Source organism: Acanthopagrus latus, chromosome 16 (assembly GCF_904848185.1).
Source record: "Acanthopagrus latus isolate v.2019 chromosome 16, fAcaLat1.1, whole genome shotgun sequence".
Classification (NCBI taxonomy): domain Eukaryota; kingdom Metazoa; phylum Chordata; class Actinopteri; order Spariformes; family Sparidae; genus Acanthopagrus; species Acanthopagrus latus.
Genome location: NC_051054.1, coordinates 12,272,575 through 12,295,232, shown reverse-complemented (window position 1 = coordinate 12,295,232; position 22,658 = coordinate 12,272,575). Strand labels below are relative to the sequence as shown.

General features: G+C 42.9%; 3 protein-coding genes across 6 annotated transcripts; 2 read left to right on the top strand and 1 right to left on the bottom strand.

The window, feature by feature from the left end:
• The first annotated feature begins 1,901 nt into the window (after positions 1–1,901).
• On the top strand, positions 1,902–4,711 carry arf6b (ADP-ribosylation factor 6b). Its single transcript, XM_037071078.1, has 2 exons — positions 1,902–2,215; positions 2,461–4,711. Exon 2 carries the CDS (start codon positions 3,158–3,160, stop codon positions 3,683–3,685), a length of 528 nt encoding a protein of 175 aa, XP_036926973.1. The 5' UTR covers positions 1,902–2,215; positions 2,461–3,157; the 3' UTR covers positions 3,686–4,711.
• An 8,401-nt stretch (positions 4,712–13,112) lies between these two features.
• vcpkmt (valosin containing protein lysine (K) methyltransferase) lies at positions 13,113–14,527 on the bottom strand. Its single transcript, XM_037071725.1, has 5 exons — positions 14,228–14,527; positions 13,916–14,029; positions 13,721–13,793; positions 13,524–13,643; positions 13,113–13,440 (listed from the first exon to the last, which is right to left on the bottom strand). The coding sequence occupies exons 1-5, from the start codon at positions 14,482–14,484 to the stop codon at positions 13,336–13,338; spliced, it is 669 nt and encodes a 222-aa protein (XP_036927620.1). The 5' UTR covers positions 14,485–14,527; the 3' UTR covers positions 13,113–13,335.
• Positions 14,528–15,287: 760 nt separating this feature from the next.
• On the top strand, positions 15,288–22,655 carry msh4 (mutS homolog 4). Of its 4 annotated transcripts, none has more exons than XM_037125041.1 (20): positions 15,288–15,646; positions 15,885–16,031; positions 16,115–16,278; positions 16,399–16,509; positions 16,716–16,831; positions 16,919–17,092; positions 17,184–17,356; positions 17,466–17,533; positions 18,151–18,225; positions 18,374–18,438; positions 18,530–18,699; positions 18,799–18,935; positions 19,089–19,192; positions 19,739–19,863; positions 20,595–20,795; positions 21,051–21,169; positions 21,264–21,392; positions 21,614–21,788; positions 21,863–21,951; positions 22,213–22,655. In XM_037125041.1, the coding sequence occupies exons 1-20, from the start codon at positions 15,436–15,438 to the stop codon at positions 22,408–22,410; spliced, it is 2,751 nt and encodes a 916-aa protein (XP_036980936.1). In that variant the 5' UTR covers positions 15,288–15,435; the 3' UTR covers positions 22,411–22,655. The 4 variants fall into 4 exon arrangements, with proteins under 4 accessions (XP_036980936.1, XP_036980934.1, XP_036980935.1 ...); XM_037125039.1 differs by having other exon boundaries at positions 16,399–16,528; positions 16,711–16,831; XM_037125040.1 differs by having other exon boundaries at positions 16,378–16,509.
• The last annotated feature ends 3 nt before the right edge of the window (positions 22,656–22,658 follow it).

The following is a 22,658-nucleotide window of genomic DNA, read 5'->3' as shown; positions in this document are numbered from 1 at the left end:
GTTTGGTGTCAATAGCACAATTGGATTATTGTGCCTGTTGACACGTCTCAAATCAAGTCCACACGGAACACATCTGTCTGTTATGTGGCACCAAATGGCCGGAGTGGTTCGGTTTAATCAACTGAAATCAAAATAAGGTGCTGATAAGAACCACCCAATAAACATTTAGCTCAGACTGCATTAAAACTATTGTTAAATCAGAGTTATTTATTTATTTGCATTTCTGACATCACTTGATCAGATGTGTGGGTTAGATGTGTTGTCTTCACACATTTAAATGTAGTATCTGTCTCCTACACATCTAGGAGACATACACTATATTTAAATGTGTGACAACGTGATATAACTTCATAATAATGGTACAAATCATAACATTAACTGATAAATGGACAAATTTAGCTCAATTCCAGCTACATGCAGCTTTATTTCGACCTGTGTATTGCTCAGTCGCTCTTTAAAGCAGGTCAGTATCTACTTTGTTTATTTTTTTTAATCATATTGGTCTTCCTAGAGGTGCAGAAGTTTGCAAAAATATACATAATGACAGTTAAATGTAAATGAAATCCAGCAAACTTAATTCAATTACTTAGGTAACTGACTTAACTTTTCCAAGTGGTGTGAACTAATCGCTTTAATTCATAGTGACTTGATCATTTGTTAAAGCTGATCAACAGGAATTCAAGCATTACATCATAACAAAATATACAGCAGTTAAGTATATGATTAATACAATAATTATAGCCATGATTAGTTTGATGAGGAGACCTTTTCCACATTTAACTCTTCTACTTTTCATAAGAAAATATTGTAGGCTACACACTCCACTTTACCCACCAGCTTCACGCTGTCAGGACTGTTTCAACCTGATCAAGTTCATTAAAATGCTGCAACATATTATCAAACTTTTAACAGTGAGAGTATTTGACCAAATGTTCATTAATGTTCTGAGTGACATCCCTACCACTAACAGACATTGATGACGCATGCAAAAATGAAATGTACTGAATGACTGTACAGGAGACTGACTAACTCTGGACTGTGTTGGTGTGTACAGATTACATGGAACAGAGCCATTGCAGTGTGGCATTTCACCAGTGCTTTTCCTGCTATGACAAGTCAAAATTTCCTGCTGCACATGACGTCACTGATTGTAGATTGTCATGCATGTTTTTATGAAGGTTGTATCTGACATTATATTGAACTTGCTTTAAAAGACGTGCCCCCGCGCGTTTTTGACGGCCATCACCACACAAATCATGTTTCTTGAAAAACCCTATTTTCATGTTATTACATGCCTGGTCACAGAAAATGTAGAAAACGCCAAGGGCAATTTCCATGTTGAAAAATCGTTATCTGCAACAGGTATATTCATTGCTTGGGTGTGTAAAGACCACAGGGGGAGGCTAGGATTTGATATTTCACAGCTTTAAGAACAGCAGCCTGCGTGGTCTGATATGAAGATTGACTTATTTTGGAAATCTTTTCTGCAACTGGTTCGTGCTCGTAGGTGTGAAATGTGTGAAATAATAAAGATGTTGGTAATTCATTAGAGTTGATTTGTTGTGTTGACATTTTCATTTGGTGGGTTTTTTTCTTTTAATGAAAATGTGATTATAACAGAAATAACAGTGAAATATTCAAAACTAATGTGGCAGCCTAGTGCAGTAGCACCAAATAGACACAAAGGGGCGACATTACCATTTACAAAAACACTGTAGGGAGTCACTAATCAAATTGAAACACTGGATTTAAAAAAATAAAAATTAGTCATGCTATGTATTGCCATTAATATGTAAATAAAAACGTGTGGTCATACCAAAGAAATCCACCAGGAAGTGCTCATGTCTCTAGCAGGCACAGTTTTGAAACTAAATATAATACCATTAACATTCTGACATGAATTACAGTTCACGCAAAAGGTTAACTAGAAACTAGATGGTGTAAAGAGAAGTAACGCCACAGTTTTGTTTAATCTAGTTTGGGTATTTCATTGTTATTCCTACGAGGACGTGGTTGCCCCAGACAGTGAGGGCTGCACCGAGCAGCAGCAGCAGCAGCAGCAGCAGCAGCAGCAGCTTGAATGAAGTAGACGGGAGGAAGTGGCGGTTAATGCAGCTCCACACCTTTCCGGTGTAGCAGCACTGCGACCAGCTCGACTTAAAGGAGAAAGGCGAGAGCTGGGTGTATTTATCGAGACAGGAGGGGGAGAAAGGAGGTAAATTACTTGTTTTTCAATTTAAAGTTCCGCTCATGAGGATGTGAGCGAAGCATTTAGTCACGGTAGCGCGTATTTTTATATTCAAATGTGAGCAGTTTGTAACAGCTAATCTAGTTAGCTCAAGGCTAGCTCTCAAGGCAACAAGCTAGCTGGTTGTTAGCTCGCTAGCATTCTTTTAGCAGCCATGAGCTGTAGCCTGCTAATTTGGCATGTCTGACCCTCCTCCTAAATCTCTTTTTCAGGGGGACAAGAAGTGGAGTTTAATGAGTGGATACATGTGCTGCTGAGTCACCGAGGGTTTTTTTTTTTAATTTCGAAGACGTCCCGCCCAGCACGGTGAAGTTACCCGGCGCGACGCTTGATGGACTAGCCGCAGAAAGCTGATTTTTCTCCTCCGGTAGCCGTGAAGAGAACAAGGGCGCACCCGATGAGGAGGACCGCCAGGCACAGACACCAGGAGGAATTTATAAGTACCGCGGCTTTTTCTGGGGCCTTGTGAGCACACCGTGTGTCGGCTCTCTGCAGCTTTTTAATCACCACGGCCTGTCTCTTGTCGCGCAGTTTCACGTTGATTTGGGCAACAGAATGAACGTCCTGCAACAGCTGCTGCTGCCAAGTTCTTAGTGTTAACTGTGCCATGTTGTGTACAGGCCCCGCAAACACTGTGATACTCTGAACAGCACTTCACAGGACGCACAGACTCTCGAGTAAAAAAAAGAAAAAAAAAAGTCGCCAAGTACTGTGTTAGGTTTTAACATGAGTGTGCATTTTTGACTTTTTTTCACCCTCCCCTCTTCATATGCTCTTCACCGAGTCATGTGTTCACAAGTAAGCCCATGAACTGAAGCTATAATCGCAGCGAATAATCATCAGCACTGTATATCGGACATTATTTTTTTTTCTCTGTAGGAACTAAGTATTTATGCATAAGAGCTCAAGATGGGGAAAATGCTCTCAAAGATATTCGGCAACAAGGAGATGAGAATATTAATGCTCGGACTTGACGCTGCTGGAAAGACAACAATCCTTTACAAACTCAAACTCGGACAGTCTGTCACCACGATCCCCACAGTCGGCTTCAATGTGGAGACTGTCACCTACAAAAACGTCAAGTTCAACGTGTGGGATGTTGGAGGCCAAGATAAGATTCGCCCTCTGTGGCGACACTACTACACGGGCACCCAGGGGTTAATTTTCGTGGTGGATTGCGCGGACAGGGATCGCATCGACGAGGCGAGGCAGGAACTTCACCGCATCATCAATGACCGGGAGATGAGGGATGCCATCATCTTGATATTCGCCAATAAGCAAGACCTTCCGGACGCCATGAAGCCGCATGAGATCCAGGAGAAGCTCGGATTGACCCGCATCAGAGATAGGAATTGGTATGTTCAGCCCTCCTGTGCGACCACAGGTGATGGACTGTATGAGGGCTTGACATGGCTAACCTCGAATTACAAATCTTAATGATTGAGTGCAGACTGTTTTAGGTCGAAACTATAATAACGTTGCAAGTAACAAAATAACTTCTCAAAATGAGTATGGTTAAGGAAAAAAAAGTTGATTATCTCCCGTTTATTTTTAATACTACGTTTACCCCATGACTAATTTATCTTAAACTGGGTTTGCTGGCTTCAAGTTTTGCTTGTACTCTGTAGCAGGCCTATATCACATTCATTATTTTGGGGCTTGCTTGATGAATATTGAGTTAATTGGGCCTAATGCTAAAGCCACAGAGAACACCGTCTTTGCCTATTCTGTTCCCTGTTTTATATTATTTTTCTAATGAAGCTGAAGTTTGTATCCTCATTCTTGGACTTAAGCTTGTTTCAAGGTTCTTCGGTCTCTGTTGCATTGGATTTTTTTTTCTTCTAAGGTGAGATCTTTACTTTCATGTAGCCAACAGTGAAGGACTATGGCATTGTTTAAACACAGTACTGTGATGAAAAGTATTTCTTCTCAATGGTATTGACTGAAAATATTCACCATTGCTTACATTTCATTGTCATCAGAAAAAAACAGACATGTTTTGTTACCCTCCCAATTCCCTTATGTGGGCCATATAGTTTACTGATTGACCTTTTGTGTCGCGTCTTGATACCTAATTGTGCTGAATATTCAACAAATAGGCCTCCAGTAACACTTTAAAAACATGCTTGTCAGGATGCATCTTTAATTTTGGGTAACACGTAGTCAGTCGACTCAATCTTTCCAAAGGAATGTCATTCAGCTCTGAACTCTCTCAATCTGATACCACAGTTGATTAGTCTCAGTATTGGGACATTATATGATAGCCTATATCTGTAGCATGAGTACGAAAGTACTGTAACCCTACATCAGAGTCCATCTGTCGTGCAGTCAGAGGGAGCTGTGTACCTGGTGAAATGTTGAAGACACCCTGTGGTGCAGCTCTTACTCCTCTTTTGACTGGGGGAACCATGTACAGAACAATGTCATTGTAATGTCTTATTAAAAAAGTGATTTTAAATCTGTTATGTCTGTTTTTTGGAGTTTATTTCAAGGATTTAAAGGCAGCTTGTGTGATTAGGTCTGTAATATTAAGCCACTCTAAATTTGGCAAAAGTCCAAAAAAGAAACTTTTACTTAAAAAGTAGTAGAGCTTCACATATGAACACTGGTTCTAAAAGGAAAAACATCTCTGGGAAAGTTTCGAGAATTCTCATAGTTCAAAGCAGAAGTCTGTATTTTTAATACTCTCCTGGGTTTTTGTGCTATGTGGCAGATTCTTCATAAAGGGTTTATGTCCACCCTCAGACTAAGTTGCTGGCCTCAGTTCCCTTGCCAGTAAAATGGGAAAATGTACAAAACAGGAAGTCCGACTGCTGGTCTTTTTGGAGCAACAACAGAGCCACATGATAGTTTGCATGAGAGTCAGAGGGCCAGTGGAGATATAGAGCTGAATTGTGAATTCTTTTTGAATGTTGCGTGTTGGTCGAGAGCCATGGTTGAGTTGATGCTGAGCTGTCAGCTGTAACTTCCTGAGTTTGCTTTTGGTTGGGACTGGTATGAATACGTGACTCTCAGTTGTATTTATTCAGTGAGTACAAAGTCTGATACAGGTCTGGTGTTGAGAAATTCAAAGGCAACACATATGGGATAAAAACAAAAGTGTGAGTAAGACTGTTGACAGAAATGACAGTTTACCAGTAAGAGTGTATGAGTAACCTGTAAGGAGTTGCAAATGAAACCTTTAATGACACTTTTCAAGGCAAGAAGCCACCTGCCACTGTGTGTTAACTGTTTCCACATAAGTATGAGCAGAATGAGTGTTGTAACAATACAACCATAGTCTGTGTGTATTCATATAGTCTCTCTATGTAATCTCTATCTGACCTCTGAGTTTCCAACATATAATAACTAATACCTGCTAGCAGGGAAGGAAGATGAGGTTCTCATCCTTTGTATTTTTACCCTTTTCTACCCTGCTAAAATAATGACCTCATTTAATTCTTGCTGCCACTGAAGAGTCATTTCTTCCACGCTTGAGTCTGTATAACTACATTACATTTTAATTGCAAAAAGTACTTCTTTTAAAGTTGAATTTGTCAGTTCAAAGTCTGAGACAGAGACCACTGAGGAGGAGGAATGTTTCAAAAGCTGATTAACAAGAGTGTGTTTTCGCTCCTGACAAAGACAGGATTGATGGTGACAAATGGTCTGACTGCTGTGTTTAGGGCTACAAAAGATTACTTAGTATTATTCTGCAGATTTTGAAGGATTTTTCCACTCGGCACACTGAAGGGCACTGTGTCTTTGCCAGTGTTGCACACATCCACATAAAAACTGGCACTATGGCAGCTGCTCAAGAAAGCACAGAGTTTGCATTTTTTTTCTTTGCATTTACAAGAATAGGATGCACACTCCCTCTCGCAAGAACACAAGTAAAGTATTTGCAGCGTTCACTGATACTCGGCCAACGTACCCACGGGCATCCACAGGCGTTTGGCTGGTGGCATTTTCTGTGTGGAAAAAAAGAAACTAACGCTTAGCAAGAAGCTGTGGAGGCCTCAGGATGTTTGCTCTAGCACCGCAGAGGTTTCCGTCAGACAGGTCAGGTGACACAGATAGATGTGACTCCACCGCCACAGACGATGTTTCACACAACCCACACGCCTCCTGCCGTTGTGATTTGAATGCTCCAGCAAAAGAACAGAAAGGATCAATAACTGAAATGATCAGCCATGATGCAAGTGAAGAGCATCCGCGGCCTCTGAGGGTATGTGTACATGCTTGCTGTCAGTAAGGGCTCGGTCAAGGGCCTCCATTAGACACTGATGGCGGTTTAATTGGGCTGTAATGGCCACTTTGGTTCCCACCACTTCATTACATCCATATGATCTTCACAGCTTTATTGGTAACACTGGAGCCCTCGGGGCAAGGACAGAGACTGTAAGCAAGGTTTATGACCTCCCTCCTCTGTAAAGATGAGACCTCCTGGCCCTTCGATCAACTCCCTCCATGCTCAGCTGGAATTCCTTGCACTTCCTGAGAGGAAAGGTTAGGAATGGGTTTGAGGTCATGGAAGGAAGCTCATTACTAAGTGTTAGAGGTCTTGAGTTTCAGTCTGGCTGGCAAAGGTGTGGGTAGAACATAAGTGTGTTCAACAGGTTGATTTGGAGCACGTGGTTCATATCTCACTGGTGTCGTAATCCGTGACTGAAATTCTTCCACTGGTTTGCATCAGAATGTGTGTGACAGTTAGGTCTTAGGCGGCCAGCGCGCCTGTTTGTTGGTGCAGTTCCTATGGCGACGGCCTGATGGGACCTCTGCCAGTGTGGCCTAGTGTTTTTGGTATCGCATAGGTGGCTCACCATGCCGCAAGTTTCCAGTCATTTCCTCTGTCGCTCGCGAAAAGGGGAAGAGTGGGAAGAAATCGAAAGAGAGCAAAGTTTTGCAATGTTGAAACCCCCCCCCCCCCATCCCCCACCCTTGTTGCACTGACAATTCGGCCCTTCATTAGCCAACTTGCCAAAGATTTAAAACAGCTTCAGAATAGCTGTGGTGAGTTGTATTACAGCTGCACTCCTGACACGCCTATACCCTGAGTTTTTGTTTGTGGTTTTCAGGGGTGTGGTCTGTCTTCCTCGCTTGTCTTCACTTCCTCTTAGCTCCCAGCTGCGCGGCAACATGCACGCAGGTAGCTCTGACACGACACAGATCTGGCCGTGGGTTGTGAAAATAGTCATCTGTGGCTCAGCGCTGGCCCACAGTTAAACAGCCACACCCGGCTGAATAATCGCTGTAGGATTTGTGTACATGCAGACACAAGCATTCTCGAAGACCATCATTAAAGTGGTTTATTTATCTGCCAAATGTAGGAGGAAACACCGATTCTGAGCTTAGGTTAGCGGCTCCCCAGGGACTGTAAAACGGCCTCTTTGGTTATGAAATTTTCTCTCTGTCCTCAGGTTAAGTCCTCCTCGAGAGAGCTAGCGAATAATGAACTCACGCAGAGCTCAGAAAGCAGGTCCGGAAGTGGCTGGAAGTTGTTTCAGGTTTCCTGCTGAGGTTAACGTGCTTGAATGCCATGCTCAAATGCAAGAAGCCCTTGGTTGCCCTTACACACACAAAGTCTTATCTATCTGTACTGCAGGTGTGGCGTTTTTTAACAGGGGCTCTGCTGCGTTATAGGCCTGCTGAATAAAGTTGAAAATGTGAGGCTGTGTAGTCCAAGGTGCACTCTGGGCACAGGTCCAAAACACATTCCGTTCATATCTGCGGCTGAAGGTTACTTGCTGTGGTGAAATTACAAATTCAGAGAACCAGAAAATTGTTGCGAAGCGTTGAAAGTCCACATGACATAACCAATTTGTGTTTTTAATGGAGAGATCAAGTGCTCATACGAGCATTAACTACATAATTTACGGCACTAAGCATACAGTTGTGTTGGTACAGTTTCGCTGGCCTATAATCATGTTTGTTTTTTCCACTTTGAAAACCATCCAATCTAAGACCCATTACATTTTCTGAGCCTCAGGGCTTCTATTTATATTCCATTATGTGAAAACCTGAAATTTGTCCACATGGCTCCCCTTGAGAATTGCAGGATGTTTAGCGCAGCTGTGTGAGACTGTGGACCAGTTTGTCCCTGGACTCGTGCGCCGTGTTTTTCCAGCTGTATCACTAGAGAGTGTAAAGGGGATCATAGCTGAGAGTCTTGCCTTTAGATGTAAGCAGTGTAGGAGATGGAGGGAGGGAGGAGGGGAGGGGAGGGGGGTAGGCGTTATAGATGGTGCTGCAGTCTCTTAGCTGCAAGGCACAGAAAGCTAAGTGCATCTGTTTCTGAAGCAAAAATGAAATCAATTGTTTTGACCTATGGCTCATTCATGCAGCACACAGGCCACTGACCTCTGCCATGTGGCGCCTCTCATTTGGCTTTTACATAACCTCCTCAACACTCACAGACACACTTTAAGATGTCAGGAGTCATTCACCCAGCATCAGTGTCCACCAGCCGCATGCATTCGCTCACAGCCTCCACACGCACACACTGGCTGACAGAATGATGAAGATCCATGCAAAGCAACCTCAAAGGCTCCCTTCAGCCGCTTGCCAACACCACTGTCACACTCCATGACTGACTACATCTGTGTATCTGACAAGATCGCTGTAATTACAGAGAAGTCAGTGTTTCGGGTGACAGTGCGTCTGGATTAGACAACAGTTTGGGGGCCTTGGAGGAAATCTCAGATCTTTGGCGAGTCAGGCGCTGCTGCCTACACTCATACACACAGTCCAGATTCAGAGTAGTGAGAGGTAATGACTCAGGGAAACGCTACACACACACACAGGCATGCTGCTCCCCTCCCTTCTGCAAACTCTCCCCTTGGTGCTGGGCCGCCACACATCCTAATGATGACAAATACATCATTGCACTAGAATGCTGTAGGGACAGCAGTCATAGGCAGTCAAGTTGCGATGAAACCTGTGGTGTTTTCGGGCACAGGATCAATACACTGTTACGTTTTTACTGATACCGCATGAGAGTCAATCCCTCTAATACATGAAGATTATTATAACAGTTTTCAACCTAAAGACTGCCTACAAAGACGGGATTCATACATGTTTGTGTTGCATGATTGTCATATCTAATCATTTCAATCCTTAAGATTCAGACTTTTTCTGGTAACACTTAATAAGGTACACAAAAATGTGAGTAGTTGCCAGGGAGCGAGCACCTGATAATTAATGAATCCTTAACGGGTGCTTCATGAATAACTGTGATCCAAGTACAATATAGTAAATAATCATCATATTAATGAATCATTTGGTAATGATTAGTTAATAATTATCTGTTACGTTTTTATTTTTATGTCAACAAATTATTCAAAAAATGATAATACATCTATAGAGCTCGTATAAAGGTGCAGATAAAAGTATCTCTTTTCCTTAAAAACATTACAGTGATTGTGAATTAAAGGAGCACTGTATAGTTTTATGGAAGAAATTCAAACTGAGCATTGAAATATTTTCAAGATTATTGAGGTAATGGTACAAACTTTTTTCATAAGTGAATAAACGAGCTGTGCTCAGAGGAAGACAAGGTCCTCAAAACGCTGTTGGAAGCTCAAAAGGTGGCAGGGTCCGCCAAATATAAACAAAGTGTAACAGTATGAAATAGTGTTGTCCTTGAAGGTCAGTCCCTCCCAGTCTTTTCTTTAGTAACTCATCATTATCTACTCTATAGTCTTTGCCACACAGGGATTCAGGAGCTACTCATTAATGATACATTATCAAGTCTTTCCCTAGTAGCCACCCATAGTTTTGTGTACCCTTTTTCTCCGAGTGCTGATATTACAGTATGAACACGAATGGAAGAAGGGGGGCAAACGTTCTCAATATTCTCACAGTTCTGGATTTGAGTCCCCTCTCAACTGCAGCACAGCTGTCTTAACAGCACCCCACCCTCCCCCTATTCCCCTGCAGGGTGTGTGTGTGTGTGTGAGTGTGTGTGTGCACAGCATTGTGTTTCTACAAGACGGTTGTCCTGACTGCTGGCACCGTACCACCTCTTGCTTTAAAATGCAAAGAGAGAATGTGCCACAAATGATCACAGTTGTTGCACCTCATTACTGGAGCTGAGGAACAACACTAATCACATGCACCGTTTTGGACTGGTGCCCCGGCCTGTTGTGCTTTTGCGCGGCACAAAGTTCAGCAGGCTTCAATTTGTCATGTAAAAATCGAGAGGGGTGCTCTGTGTGTGCTGGTGCTCACATTTGCAGGATCAGAGGAGTCACACATTTCTGCAGCCCGTCTCCTTCTATTTTTAATCAGCCCCAGTTTGATGTCTATTCTTGAGCCACTCCCTAATAGTTAGTGAGAAAATGAGTCTTCCTTTTTCTGGAGCAGTGTCTCTTGGCTCCAGGCAGCACGATGATGGTGATACAAAGGATCTTCTGTGTCACTTGGCTGTGATGCAGCAGAGTGGAGCGCGCCGCACAGGCCGCATGGAGTCAGGCTCCCCTCCACCCATCTGGTTTGGAGGGGTGCTGTGCTGCACCCTCATGTTTACTTGTTTTCAAACAACCAGGGAGGATGAACCAAAACCAATCATATACAAAAAGAGAGGAAAAAACAAGCCACATCGCACCATAACAACCTGACAGTGTTAAGGCAGTGCACCGTGTGGCCTATTCATCAACTTGTCAGGGCTGTGTTGTTCCTGCTGCTGGTTTTCCTCCGCAGGTAAGCCGTATTTCTACTAATAGCACCATCTGTTGGCAGAAGACGCCCCCATTCTGTCTTGGTGCATACAGCGTGCACCGCCACATGTTCAGTAATGACTGTTTACAGTCGCCAGAATCAACTGTTGTGTGTATATGATAACAGATTAGAGACGCCACCGCTTCAGTGTGGGCTGCCCTCATTCACCGTGAGCCTCCCTGTATTCCCCTATAGTGCTAGCCTAATTAGAAGACTATAACTGCATTTTAAAAAAATTATTTTTGGTTAACATTTAAGGAGGAGCGAGCACCAGAGAGACTGCAAAATAGATTCTGAATGATCTGACCGAGAGAGAGCGATGGGTGGGCAGGGTGCAGGGGGGGTTGGGGGCGGCTGGGATGTTGACACAGAATAGTAGAGCGCCCCTCTGCCCCTCTAATCTTCCCAATATCCCCTCTGGGTGCTGTCCCCGCCACACGGGGGGGACGTGGACTTAATACCAGCTGTGAGTCAAATTAATTAGCTGAACATATCCTGGTCAAAGCCAAAGGAGACCTCAATAGAGGGCTGATTGGGATTGCAGCAGTCCAGCTGCCCCAGGCAGAAGCAAGAGGGCAGAGGACGGCCACAGGGAGTGATTATCTAATATGAGCTAGTGTAGTAATTTATAGTAGCTGGAGAAAAAAAAGGCAATTAATCTCACTCTATTCCTCTAGTGATAGGTTGAATCATCGACCAAGGCCTACAGGGACTCAGGGGTCAGATTGCCAAGCTATGATTCAGCCCAACTACACCTCCATCTCTCTCCATGTACACGTTTTAAACCCTTTGCAGTCACAATAGGGCTATTGTTAATATTGAGGCAATTAGCTGAGACAGTGTTTGTGCCAGCATGTTTTCAGAGAAGCAAACAGGTGATAATGTTGTGTTCAAATGGCGCTTTACAGTGCATTGATTCTGCACACAAAGCTAATGCAGCTGCTGAAAATGGGACCGTGAAGAGATGCTTGTTTCTGTTTAAAATCCCAATCATTAAATTCAGGAATATTCATGGGTCTGGGGCGCCGTGCCATCACAGATGTTCCTGCTTTACAGTATCAGTGGATTTCAGGCAAGCAGGTTAGCTTTGCACTCCTGGATCCCAGCGGAGGAATACAGGGAGAAAAGAAAGGATGAGCACAAGGAGCATCTTATTAATGCATGATCGGAAGTGGTTTCGCTGTATTCTGTGATAAAGTGATTTATTTAATGGGACCTTCGGCGTGAACCCCATCCCGTCCACTTCAGCATTAACATTTTTATTTGGTCTGAGCATCGGAGGCCACCCTGCTCATTACACTACAGCTCTACTGTGTAAACAGAGAGCAGCATGAAAGGACTGTGAGGGGCCCCTGCATGCCTGTGGGAGTGTGGGGCGTACTTCATGGTTTATGCTCGAAAAAGAGCCGTAATCTTCCAGCTAATCTGGGGCTTGGAGCGGAATTCCCCTCGCATGGAGGGCAAAAGCTTTCAGCGGAGATGGACTACACTGTGTTGGCTACAGTTTTAATAACTGGGTAATCTACATAAATATAAACATATGGATTAAGAATTTAAAAGTCCAGATTTATTTTTCCCACTTGCAATAAATTCAGATTATGTAGTAGCGAACGCTGTCTTCACGGTTTATGTGAGTATTTATCTCAGAGATAAACATATTCAGATTAGTAATCTGACAAGATACAAAACATTTACACATAGTTTAATTCTTTTTTATTTCTGACAACTATTGCCCCCTAGCGTTCCACATGGGCAATGACTGACTTGACATTCCCGTTCACAATTACAGGAAATGTTGTAAATTACAGTGACAACCACTCACGCAAGGGGAATTGAACCAGCGACCTTCCGTCATGGCTAACGTTAGCTCTATCCCTGAGCCACAGCTGCTCGCTGTGATTATGCCTAATTATGCCTAAATATGCTAATTCAATGAACCACCATACTGTTTGTTTTAATAATGCACAGCAGAAAAAAGGCCAGTGCTCCAGATCAGAAGCTCAGTGAGTGGATCACAAACATTTTCAAGGCTAATCCTCAGCCTCATCTATGTGAACACCTTGGTTCAGTCTCCTCATCGCCTGTTTCTGACCTCTCTTGACCACAGTTCTGCCATGTCTGCCATCTACCTTCACAGCCCTACAATTACACAGACAATGACAGATAGTGTATGAGAAATAATTTTTTATTATGGGTTCACTTTTTATTTATTTTTATTCCAATCATACATCAGGACAGTGTTTTAAAAAAATGTTTTAAAAAAAGGTGCAGAAATGAAGACACATTGAATAGTCCACACATACTTTAAATATTCCATTTCACAATCTGATTTTCATACGGCATTATGATGGAACATTGATAACCGTACGTACAAGTTTTACCACACAAACTCAGACTTTTCTTCGGATGTGCAGGATGTGGATGTCTGGACAGCTAAACTCAGGGTCTTGCTTCTCTGATGGGATCTCCTCACAGCTGAAGTCTTGTTGCAGCAACTGGAAGACGAAAAAAAAGGCCGCAATGACTCACTGAGAGGCGACACAAAATATTGTTTATTATAATTGAACACAGTTCTCACCTTGAAGAACTGCCTTTCCACCTTTGGGTTGACGCCCTCGGTGCGCTGCTCGTAGCAGCAAATAATGCAGGTGTCTGGTCCGGAGAGCAGCTTCAGGCTCTCCACCAGCGGAATAATTGACTGTGTGGAATGAAATTATAGGTCACAAAGGGAAAACATTTGATACAGGGTTGTGTTCAAGAACTGCTGTAAATTACCTGCTCGTAATAGATGCAGTCTGCCATTAGGATATAATGTGGGGGTGGCATGAACTCAGACACATCCTCACCCCTTGAAAGAGAGTAGAAATCAAGCAGTTAGCATTTGTGTCTTACAATATTTTCAAAATGCGGCTTGGATGTGTGACTCAAATCAAATCCAAGAATATATAAAATAGAAACACAAGTACAAACCATTGCAGTACCTTGGCAGTAACTGATCCGCTACTGAGAAGTGCCTGGTTTTCCTGGATGTTCACCCTCAGGAGGGTCTGCAAATCCTCAAGATCTGTCACAGTCACCTGAGCTCTAAGGGGTGGAACATACAATGATGAGAACTGTCTTTTTTTTTTTTTTTTTTTTTTTAAATGTTATTAGTTTAATAATTAAAGGATGTTAGTTCTGCTCACACACTGTAAAGCAAGGGAGAATGATGTTGTGATATCTAATATGATATCTAAGCGACAGAGTAACAGGTGGACACACAGACTAAAAAGGCTGTCTCACCCCAGTGATGCTGCCATCAGACCAACAGCTCCTGTCCCAGCTCCTAGCTCCACTACCCTCCTGCCAGCCCACACGTTCACCCCTGAGGACGGGTCATGAAACTGCTTCGTCTCTAAATATTTCGCCAGAACAATGGCGGCATCCCAGACGACACAGCCGACATCTCCCAAGTAGCACTGCTTCACCTTTAAGACACAGCCGTCGTTCTTCTCAATTTCTCTCACAAAGTAATGACTGTCGTCTGCGTCGGCCGCCATGCTGGCTGCAACCGGAATAAGAAGAGTACTTCCGGTTTGACCTTTCCATAATAAAAGACACTAAACATTTACAAGAAACTTTCTTGATTTCCTGATTCAGCAAGAATTAATTCTATAGATTGTGTGTGGTTATTATTATGTTCTAATAAAAGTCAAGGTGTTGATGTTTTATTGATATGTCAAGTCAACAGTTCTCCACGAGGGCTTTATATACTCACAAGTGTTTTCAGAATAAAGTCATGGCCATGCTTAAAGTCATCCACAGGTTATAATTGTGATATAATGACAATAAACATTTGTATCAGGAAAGCCCATTTGTCAAAAGGCTCCTACGTGCATACTTTCATGTTTGTGGATTAAATCATTTTGTTCCATCTTTGTCCCTCTTACTTAATCTTCTTGACTGAACAACCTCTGGATTAAATTGCTGCTCTCTAGAGTAGAGCCCTGCTTTGTGTGGTTAAAGTCTTTTGCTGTTATTCTTTTGTGTAAACATTGCATTGGTGCATAAGATGATTGCTTCTATAGCCTAATATTATCAATTAATAAACAAACCTTTCATCCAAATACAATACATGTCCTCGTATTCATTGTTCTTGTTTCTATTTTGTCTACATACTTCCTAGGGCATTTGGTTTACAATGCCTTTAGACATTTACATTACGTATTCATTCATTTGTTGAGCCATTAAATGTAACTGCGCCAACAGACATGACCAAATGTTTCATAATTTAAATCAAACAGTCCTAGTAGGGATTAAGTGTTCTTGACATGCGCAGATTGTCGCTGCTGATGACGCACCGTATTACCATGGTAATACCGGTTGGCGCGTAAAGTCACGTCAATTCGATGCGGCGGGGCTGAGCTAACTAGTTAGCATATTGGATTTTACAGCTGCACACCTACGTTTGGTCATACAGGCCTTTCGAGCTGCCTGTGCCAGGTTTTAAAATGTTTGGCAGCAGCACAGAGGAGGTAAACTCCAGCGGTGACACCCCAGAATGTGGACAGACCTGGGGGGTGTCCTCAATGGACAGAAGCGGGCCTAATGAAACTACCTCTTATGGTCCCACATCAGCATCCTCGGGATCATCCCACCAAACTGTAGATGAAGGCAGTACGAGCTCCAGCCACTGCCCGTCACTCCCCCGGGTGGCCTCAGGTAATTAATGGGCAGCCAGAGTAAATTAAGGCACTAAGCTAACATTAGCATCTTTGACGTTTTACAACAGGGGTGATGCCAAACATTGAAGTTAGCTGAAATATAACAGTGACATACTGGATATTGAGTTCTCAAATCTCTAATGTTTTCACAGTGGATAAGGACACTGTCTCTGAGCATGACACTGCAGTATTAGTATTGCACAGACCCTCTCCTTATACTTTGCCTTGACATACAGGAGGTCAGCTCCATCACAGCTTCCAGTTGGGCGGGTTAACCTCCAGGAGCACCCCACTCCGCAGCCATGGAGGAACACCAGGACTCAGAAGGACTCTGGGCTCCTCAAGCTCCCACCCTGCACGGACACCGCTGACTGATCCTACGGGTACCATCGCTCTTTCAGTGGGTGTAAAGCTGTCTCAGGCTGTGTTTCTAATTCTGATTTCTTTCTTTCCTTCTTTTTTGCAGCGACAAGTTGCTCCTCAGCGACCTCAGCCTTTGGTGCCTCTGTGATTGTGGCTCTTGTTGAAGGGCGCGGGTTGGCCAGGGGAGAGATTGGCATGGCCAGTCTCAACTTGAAGTATCCAGAGCTTGTCCTCTCTCAGTTTGCGGACACTGGGACGTATGCCAAGGTAGCCCAGCCATTCATTGTCTAAAGCTATAAACTACAGGCTTGACTGATGGTTAATCACAGCTACTCTCTCAAATAATAGAGGGAACTCTTGTCTCAGCCATGTATTGTTTTGCTGAAGGTCATAACCAAGATTCACATCTTGATGCCTCTGGAAATACTGATGCCAGACACAGCCAGTGAGAAGGGGAAAGGGACAAAACTGTTCAGCCTCATCACAGAGAACTTCCCGGTACCAGTACAGAGCATGAGTAAACCACAAAATCCATTTAAACAAATATCCATTATTAAAGCAGAACGTAGCTGACTCATTTCACTTACTCATGCTTATTTAGCACTATTGTGTTTCTTTTTGTTTGGTGTGTCCCACCTAGTGTACATTGTGTTCCTGTTGTGAGTTGATGTAATATGTGCATTTTTATTGCGTTTCTTGGTCAGGGAGTTGCTTTCACTGCAATCCGAAGGAAGTATTTTAACGAGAGGAAAGGACTGGAGTACGTTCAGCAGCTGTGTGCTCCAGAATTTGGCACTGTCCTCATGGAAGTGCAAGCAAAGTACGCCACTGAGTACAATAATGTATAGAAATAGATATAATGTAACATTATATACTTTTTTATTACCCAGTGTCTTGATTTGCTCAGGTATTATTGCCTAGCAGCAGCAGCTGCTCTGCTGAAATATTTAGAGTTCATCCAGAACTCTGTCTACGCTGCCAAGTCACTCAAAGTGAGCTTTAAAGGGAGCGAACAGACGGCAATGATTGACTCGGCATCTGCCTCTAACTTGGAGTTGGTGGTTAACAACAGAGATCACAGGTGAGGCAGCCAGACCATGACAGCATACTCTTTGTGTAATGCTTGTAGAATCACACAAGTATTCAGTCTGCCTCTGCTTACCCGTGTATAGGAGCGAACATAGTCTTTTAGGTGTGCTTAACCACACTAAAACACCTGGTGGTGCTAGAAGACTGCGCTCCAATATTCTGGAGCCTCTGGTGGATGTGGACACCATCAACATACGCTTGGATGCCATACAAGAGCTGCTGCAGTACGAGGAGCTCTTCTTTGGCCTGACAAATGGTCAGAAACAAGAACAAAATGTTTTTAATCACACATCGAACATTGTGTATTCTGAAGATGAGAGTGTAGCACAGAATGTCAATATCTGTTCTTTGTCTGTACTCTTCAGGCATAGGTCACTTCCTTGACACTGACCAGCTGCTCTCGGTTCTCATCCAAATCCCGAAACAGGAAACAGTATGTACAGCACTTTCATTACTCATACTTGCAATGGAATGTCTTGTCATTAAGTGAATTTGTGTGTATGTGTGTGTGTGTGTGTGTCTGTTTAAATTCATAAAGGGACAGTTCACTTCTAAATCAACACTACATATATTTCTGCTTGGATCTAGATTGTTTTGGTGTGAGATGTCACATTTTGGCGATACCAGCCTTCTCCTAAACATGATTGAACAAGATGACAATACAATTCACCAACAATGACTTTCAAATCATGACCTAGTTGGTCAAGATAATTCACAGATTTTGCAGTGAACAGTATAATGTTGTTTTCTCTGTACCTATATATAACTGTGCCCACCAACTGTGTCATTGGGCAGAAGGAAGCATGCATCTACTCATGGAGGAGAGGCTTGTGCTTGTGAAAGTGCAGGAAAGTAAACATTAATGATGGTACATGAAAACAGTCATAATGGATAAATAGCATGACAGGCAACATGAAAAACAAAGTGTTTTTGATTGCGGGGAGAACTGTCCCTTTATCTCACTAAATGCCCAAAAATGTATACGTGCAAAATGTTGGCTTGTCATCCTCCTTTCCTACTCTTTTCTGTACTGTGACTATATTCCTACAGGTTCAGGTGGCTGAAGCAAAAATAACACATGTGATTCAGCTCAAACACACACTGGATCTGGTGCCACGTTTAAGGGTCTGTGTATATGTCTATTCACATACATGAATCTATTTCATGATCATCCTACAGCAATGGATGGGATGGGATAAAAGCATTTTACTCCACAAAAAACATAGTTGGAATGCAAATAGGAACTCCTTAAAGCATTAAACTTTCTGAACAGATGGTGTTGAAGAACTGCAATACAGCCCTACTGAAGGCATACAGCACCTCACTGGAAGACAACAGGTAATCGGATCTGTGCCTATGTTGGATTTAAATTTACTTTGGTGTGCTGTCTACTGGCTTCTCCCACTGTTTGTCGTTGTGTCCATCTCAGGTTTGACATCCTCCTAGAGCAGATCAAGACGGTGATTAATGATGACACCACCTACCTGAAGGGGAGCCTGAACATGCGCACCCAGAAGTGCTACGCTGTTCGCCCCAACATCAATGAGTTCCTTGACATTGCGCGCAGAGCTTACACAGAGATAGTGGACGACATTGCAGGTGTTTACTCTGGCTGATCTGTTGATGTCTTTGTTTTTTAAAATGCTTGTGTGAAGTATTTATACCAGGACGCTTATTGAATGGCACTGTGTTGCACAGGACTAGTGAACCAGACGGCAGAGAAATATGGCTTGCCAATGCGTACCAGCTTCAGCACAGCTCGAGGTTTCTTCATCCAGATGAAGCTGGAGGGAGTTGTGTTGCCTGAAGGGAAACTACCCGCAGAGTTTATTAAGGTACAGTCCATTAAAGGCAGATATAATGACAACACAAAGCTGACAGACAGATTAAGAGCAGAAAAAAAGGATACATTTGTGGACAATGTGAGGCATAATGTTTGATTCACTGAATGAAAATTAAAGCTGGGTTTTTAACATCTCCCACCTCAGGCAACCAAGCAAAAGAACAACTATAGCTTCACTACTGCAGACTTAATGAAGATGAATGACCGCTGTGACGAGGCCCTGAGGGAGATCTTTCACATGTCCTATTTGTGAGCAGATTGATCCTATGACGCACAAACATTCACAGTAATGTACTGTATGCTTGTAATGAATACTAACAGGGAGAAAAAATGGCTTTGTATAAGGGTTCATCTAAAGAGTTTTTTTTGCTGGGCTTTCTTTGAATAATTAGTTGATTTAATCTGTCAAATTGTTTCTCTGGATTTCCTTTCATTCCACAGATAAATATGATTACATATGAATGGCTAAATTCAAGGCTTATCTTTAAAAAATGTTTTGATGTCTGAGATGTGACTATTATTATACTGTAATGACTGACTTAATCCCAAGATAAAAAGCTAAAAAAGATTTTATTAGCTGACAAAGACCTTGACAGCCAATTAGTCAACATATTCATTAAAAGTGGGCACTGCAAGATTGTACATTTGTCTATCTAAGATAGTTTTCATCTAATTAACAGATGAATTAGATCAGATTATTTTGTTCTAATTTTTGTCCACTAGAGGGTGCTGTATATAAACTGTTATTTTCCCTCAGTGCTTTGTCCCTGCAGCATCTGCCCTGTCTCCATACAGAGTGATATGTCAGCTGCTGAGCACTGTCCACGAGCACATTCACTGCCTTTACAAGCTCTCTGATGCTGTATCCATGCTGGACATGCTGCTCTCACTAGCCAAAGCCTGCACCATCTCGGACTATGGTGAGTATGAATCACCGTCAAAGTCTAGTGTCGCATCAGTCAAACTGTCAAATCAACCTGGAAGAGGTCTGATGTTGTCTGAGGGAGTGCTGTATGCACATGAGGCAGCACCCAGCCAAAGTCACACATGACAGCCAGAAAAAACTCTACTGAGCCGGCGGCTCTGTTGGCCTCACTTCTTTTTTTTTTTGAGAGGGTCGTGGGCAGCACCAGTCCGGTCAGCCACGTGGGTGGTGAGCGCTGGCCCTCAGCTGTCTGAAAGCGTATCTCCATAGACATGTGCTGAGTGCCTGCCCCCTTCTATCCCAGCCAGCATGTACTCAAATTACCCCTGTTACATAAGTGTGCACTGGTGTGCTGTATTTACTGAGACAAATCTCCCCAGCAGAGGAGCTAGCTGGCTGTAACCACTGCACACACCTCTCTCAGAAATCCATTTTGTATTGTATTGTGACACACCACTTAGTTAACCAACCAGCAATTCCTTATGATAGAATGTATTCAGGTCACATCATAACCCTTTGTATCACTATGAAATATACATGCTTGCACAAGTCATCACAGAATCAAAAACTTGCTATACTAGTTTGAAGGGAAAATGGCAAATACTCATTCAGTATGGCTGTACTTGAATGCATGATCTCATGGAAATACATGAGTTACTATATAATCAAAACACCATCAAACTGAGTTATTTACGATTGTTGCTTTTTTTCTGCTGTGTCTGCCAGTGCGCCCAGAGTTCACAGACACTCTGGCCATCAAGCAGGGTCGTCACCCCATTCTGGAGCGAATGGCTGGACAGCTGCCTGTGTCGAACAATAGCTACATCTCTGAGGGCAGCAACTTTGTCATCATCACCGGACCCAACATGAGCGGCAAATCCACCTACCTCAAACAGGTGGCGCTGTGTCAGATCATGGCTCAGATAGGTTGGTGGCAAAACTTGTCAGGTTCACATGAATTTCAGGACATCACATGTCTCTGTGAAATCAGAGTTTTGAAAATAGACATAAGTAGACACTGAAAGTGTTGGAATTTATATAGATGTTTTGTGCTAGAATAGAGTCCTTGAATTTGATGTTTAAGAAGGTGTGTGAACCCTAGAATGTGTAGTGCAAAACTGTACAGTGCTATGCTTTTACTTGACATCATATTTGAGTGAAACCTTTGCATTATAATTCCAGGCTCTTTTGTCCCTGCTCAGTATGCCTCGTTCCGTGTCGCCGATCAGATTTTCACCAGAATCGGTGTAGATGATGATTTTGAAACCAACTCTTCCACCTTTATGTTGGAAATGAAGGAGGTGTATACTTCGGGGTTGCTCCCATTTTTTAATTACATTTACGATGGTAAACAATAATTTAGTCATCACTGACTGCATATTTTCACTCCTACAGATCTCTTACATAGTCCACAACGTGAGTGACAGATCCCTGATCATCATAGATGAATTGGGGCGTGGTACCAGCGCTGAGGAGGGGATCGGCATCTGTCACTCTGTTTGTGAGTTCCTCCTTAGCCTCAAGGTAGAGTATGTCTCTCTGTACAGTTCTGCACTGCTGCTCCTGAGTAAATAAAAACCAGATTAATCACATTCTTGTTCTTAATGCTAGTCATTTCATTTGCTATTATCTGTTGTGGTACACCTCTTTTGTCAACAGTCAAATAATAAAATAAATAAAGCGACAGTGAATGATTTCCAGTGTTTTAATCTTTAAGGCGTGTGCTGTTTCCATGCTGTTCACAGGCGTTCACCCTGTTTGCCACACACTTTCTTGAGCTGTGCCAGCTTGAGTCTCTTTATCCCAACGTGGAGAACCAGCACATGGAGGTTCAGCACACGCGCAGTGGTGACACTGGTGTTGAGAGCGTGGTGTATACGTACTTGCTGAATCGAGGCTGCTCTGAGGAAAGACACTATGGTACAGAGTCAGTGACATCCATGTACAATCCTGTTTAAATGAAGAAGTTACTGAGCTTGTTTTTGCTCTTCCAGGTCTGAGAGCAGCGGAAATGACTGCACTGCCTTCAACCATAATCCAAGAGGCAAAAACGATTGCCTCCAAAGTTAGCCAGCAACTATTGGTATGGTTCACGAAGATCTGATTTTTCCTTTTGTCCGGCTGATTCTGACGCCATAACCAGTGTACCTTACAGTGATTTGAAGCAAAACAAGCTTTTGTTTTACAAGAAATCAATATTAGATCCCTAGAGACTCAAATGCTGTAATGTGGCCTGTCATGACAGAGCACAAATATTGTTTTGTACCATAAATGATCCTGGTTTATATCAGAGTAGTGCTGGATAAAGAGACGAGACCCATGGTGTGGTTTATTATTGCTCTAGGCCAAACATCACAGCGATCCGGAAACACAGAGGCAGAGAGCTGTGTACCACCTGGCCAACCGCCTCCTGCAGACAGCCAGGAACTCCAGACTGGACCCCGACAGCTTACGCATGTATCTGAAGGGCCTGAAGAAGCAGTTTGAGATAGAGATGCTGGCAGCAGGGCAGCCAGCGTCCGTCGACAAAGAGGAAGAATGACTGACTCAGCCTTACAGTGGGGAGGGGCAGTGATACACTGATCAGCATCTAGACAGACTGTGTTTATAGTTTAGCTTATTTGATGTTAAAAGGCCCTATTTGAATTCCAGTTTGACCATGCCATTTAAAGTAAAAAAAATATTGCATGCTTGTTTTTGAAGTGGCAATAACTGTTTGCGAATGTCCTGAAGTCATAAGAAATTAAAATAAAGGAGGTAGCTGGGGAAGGAGATACTTCAAACATACTG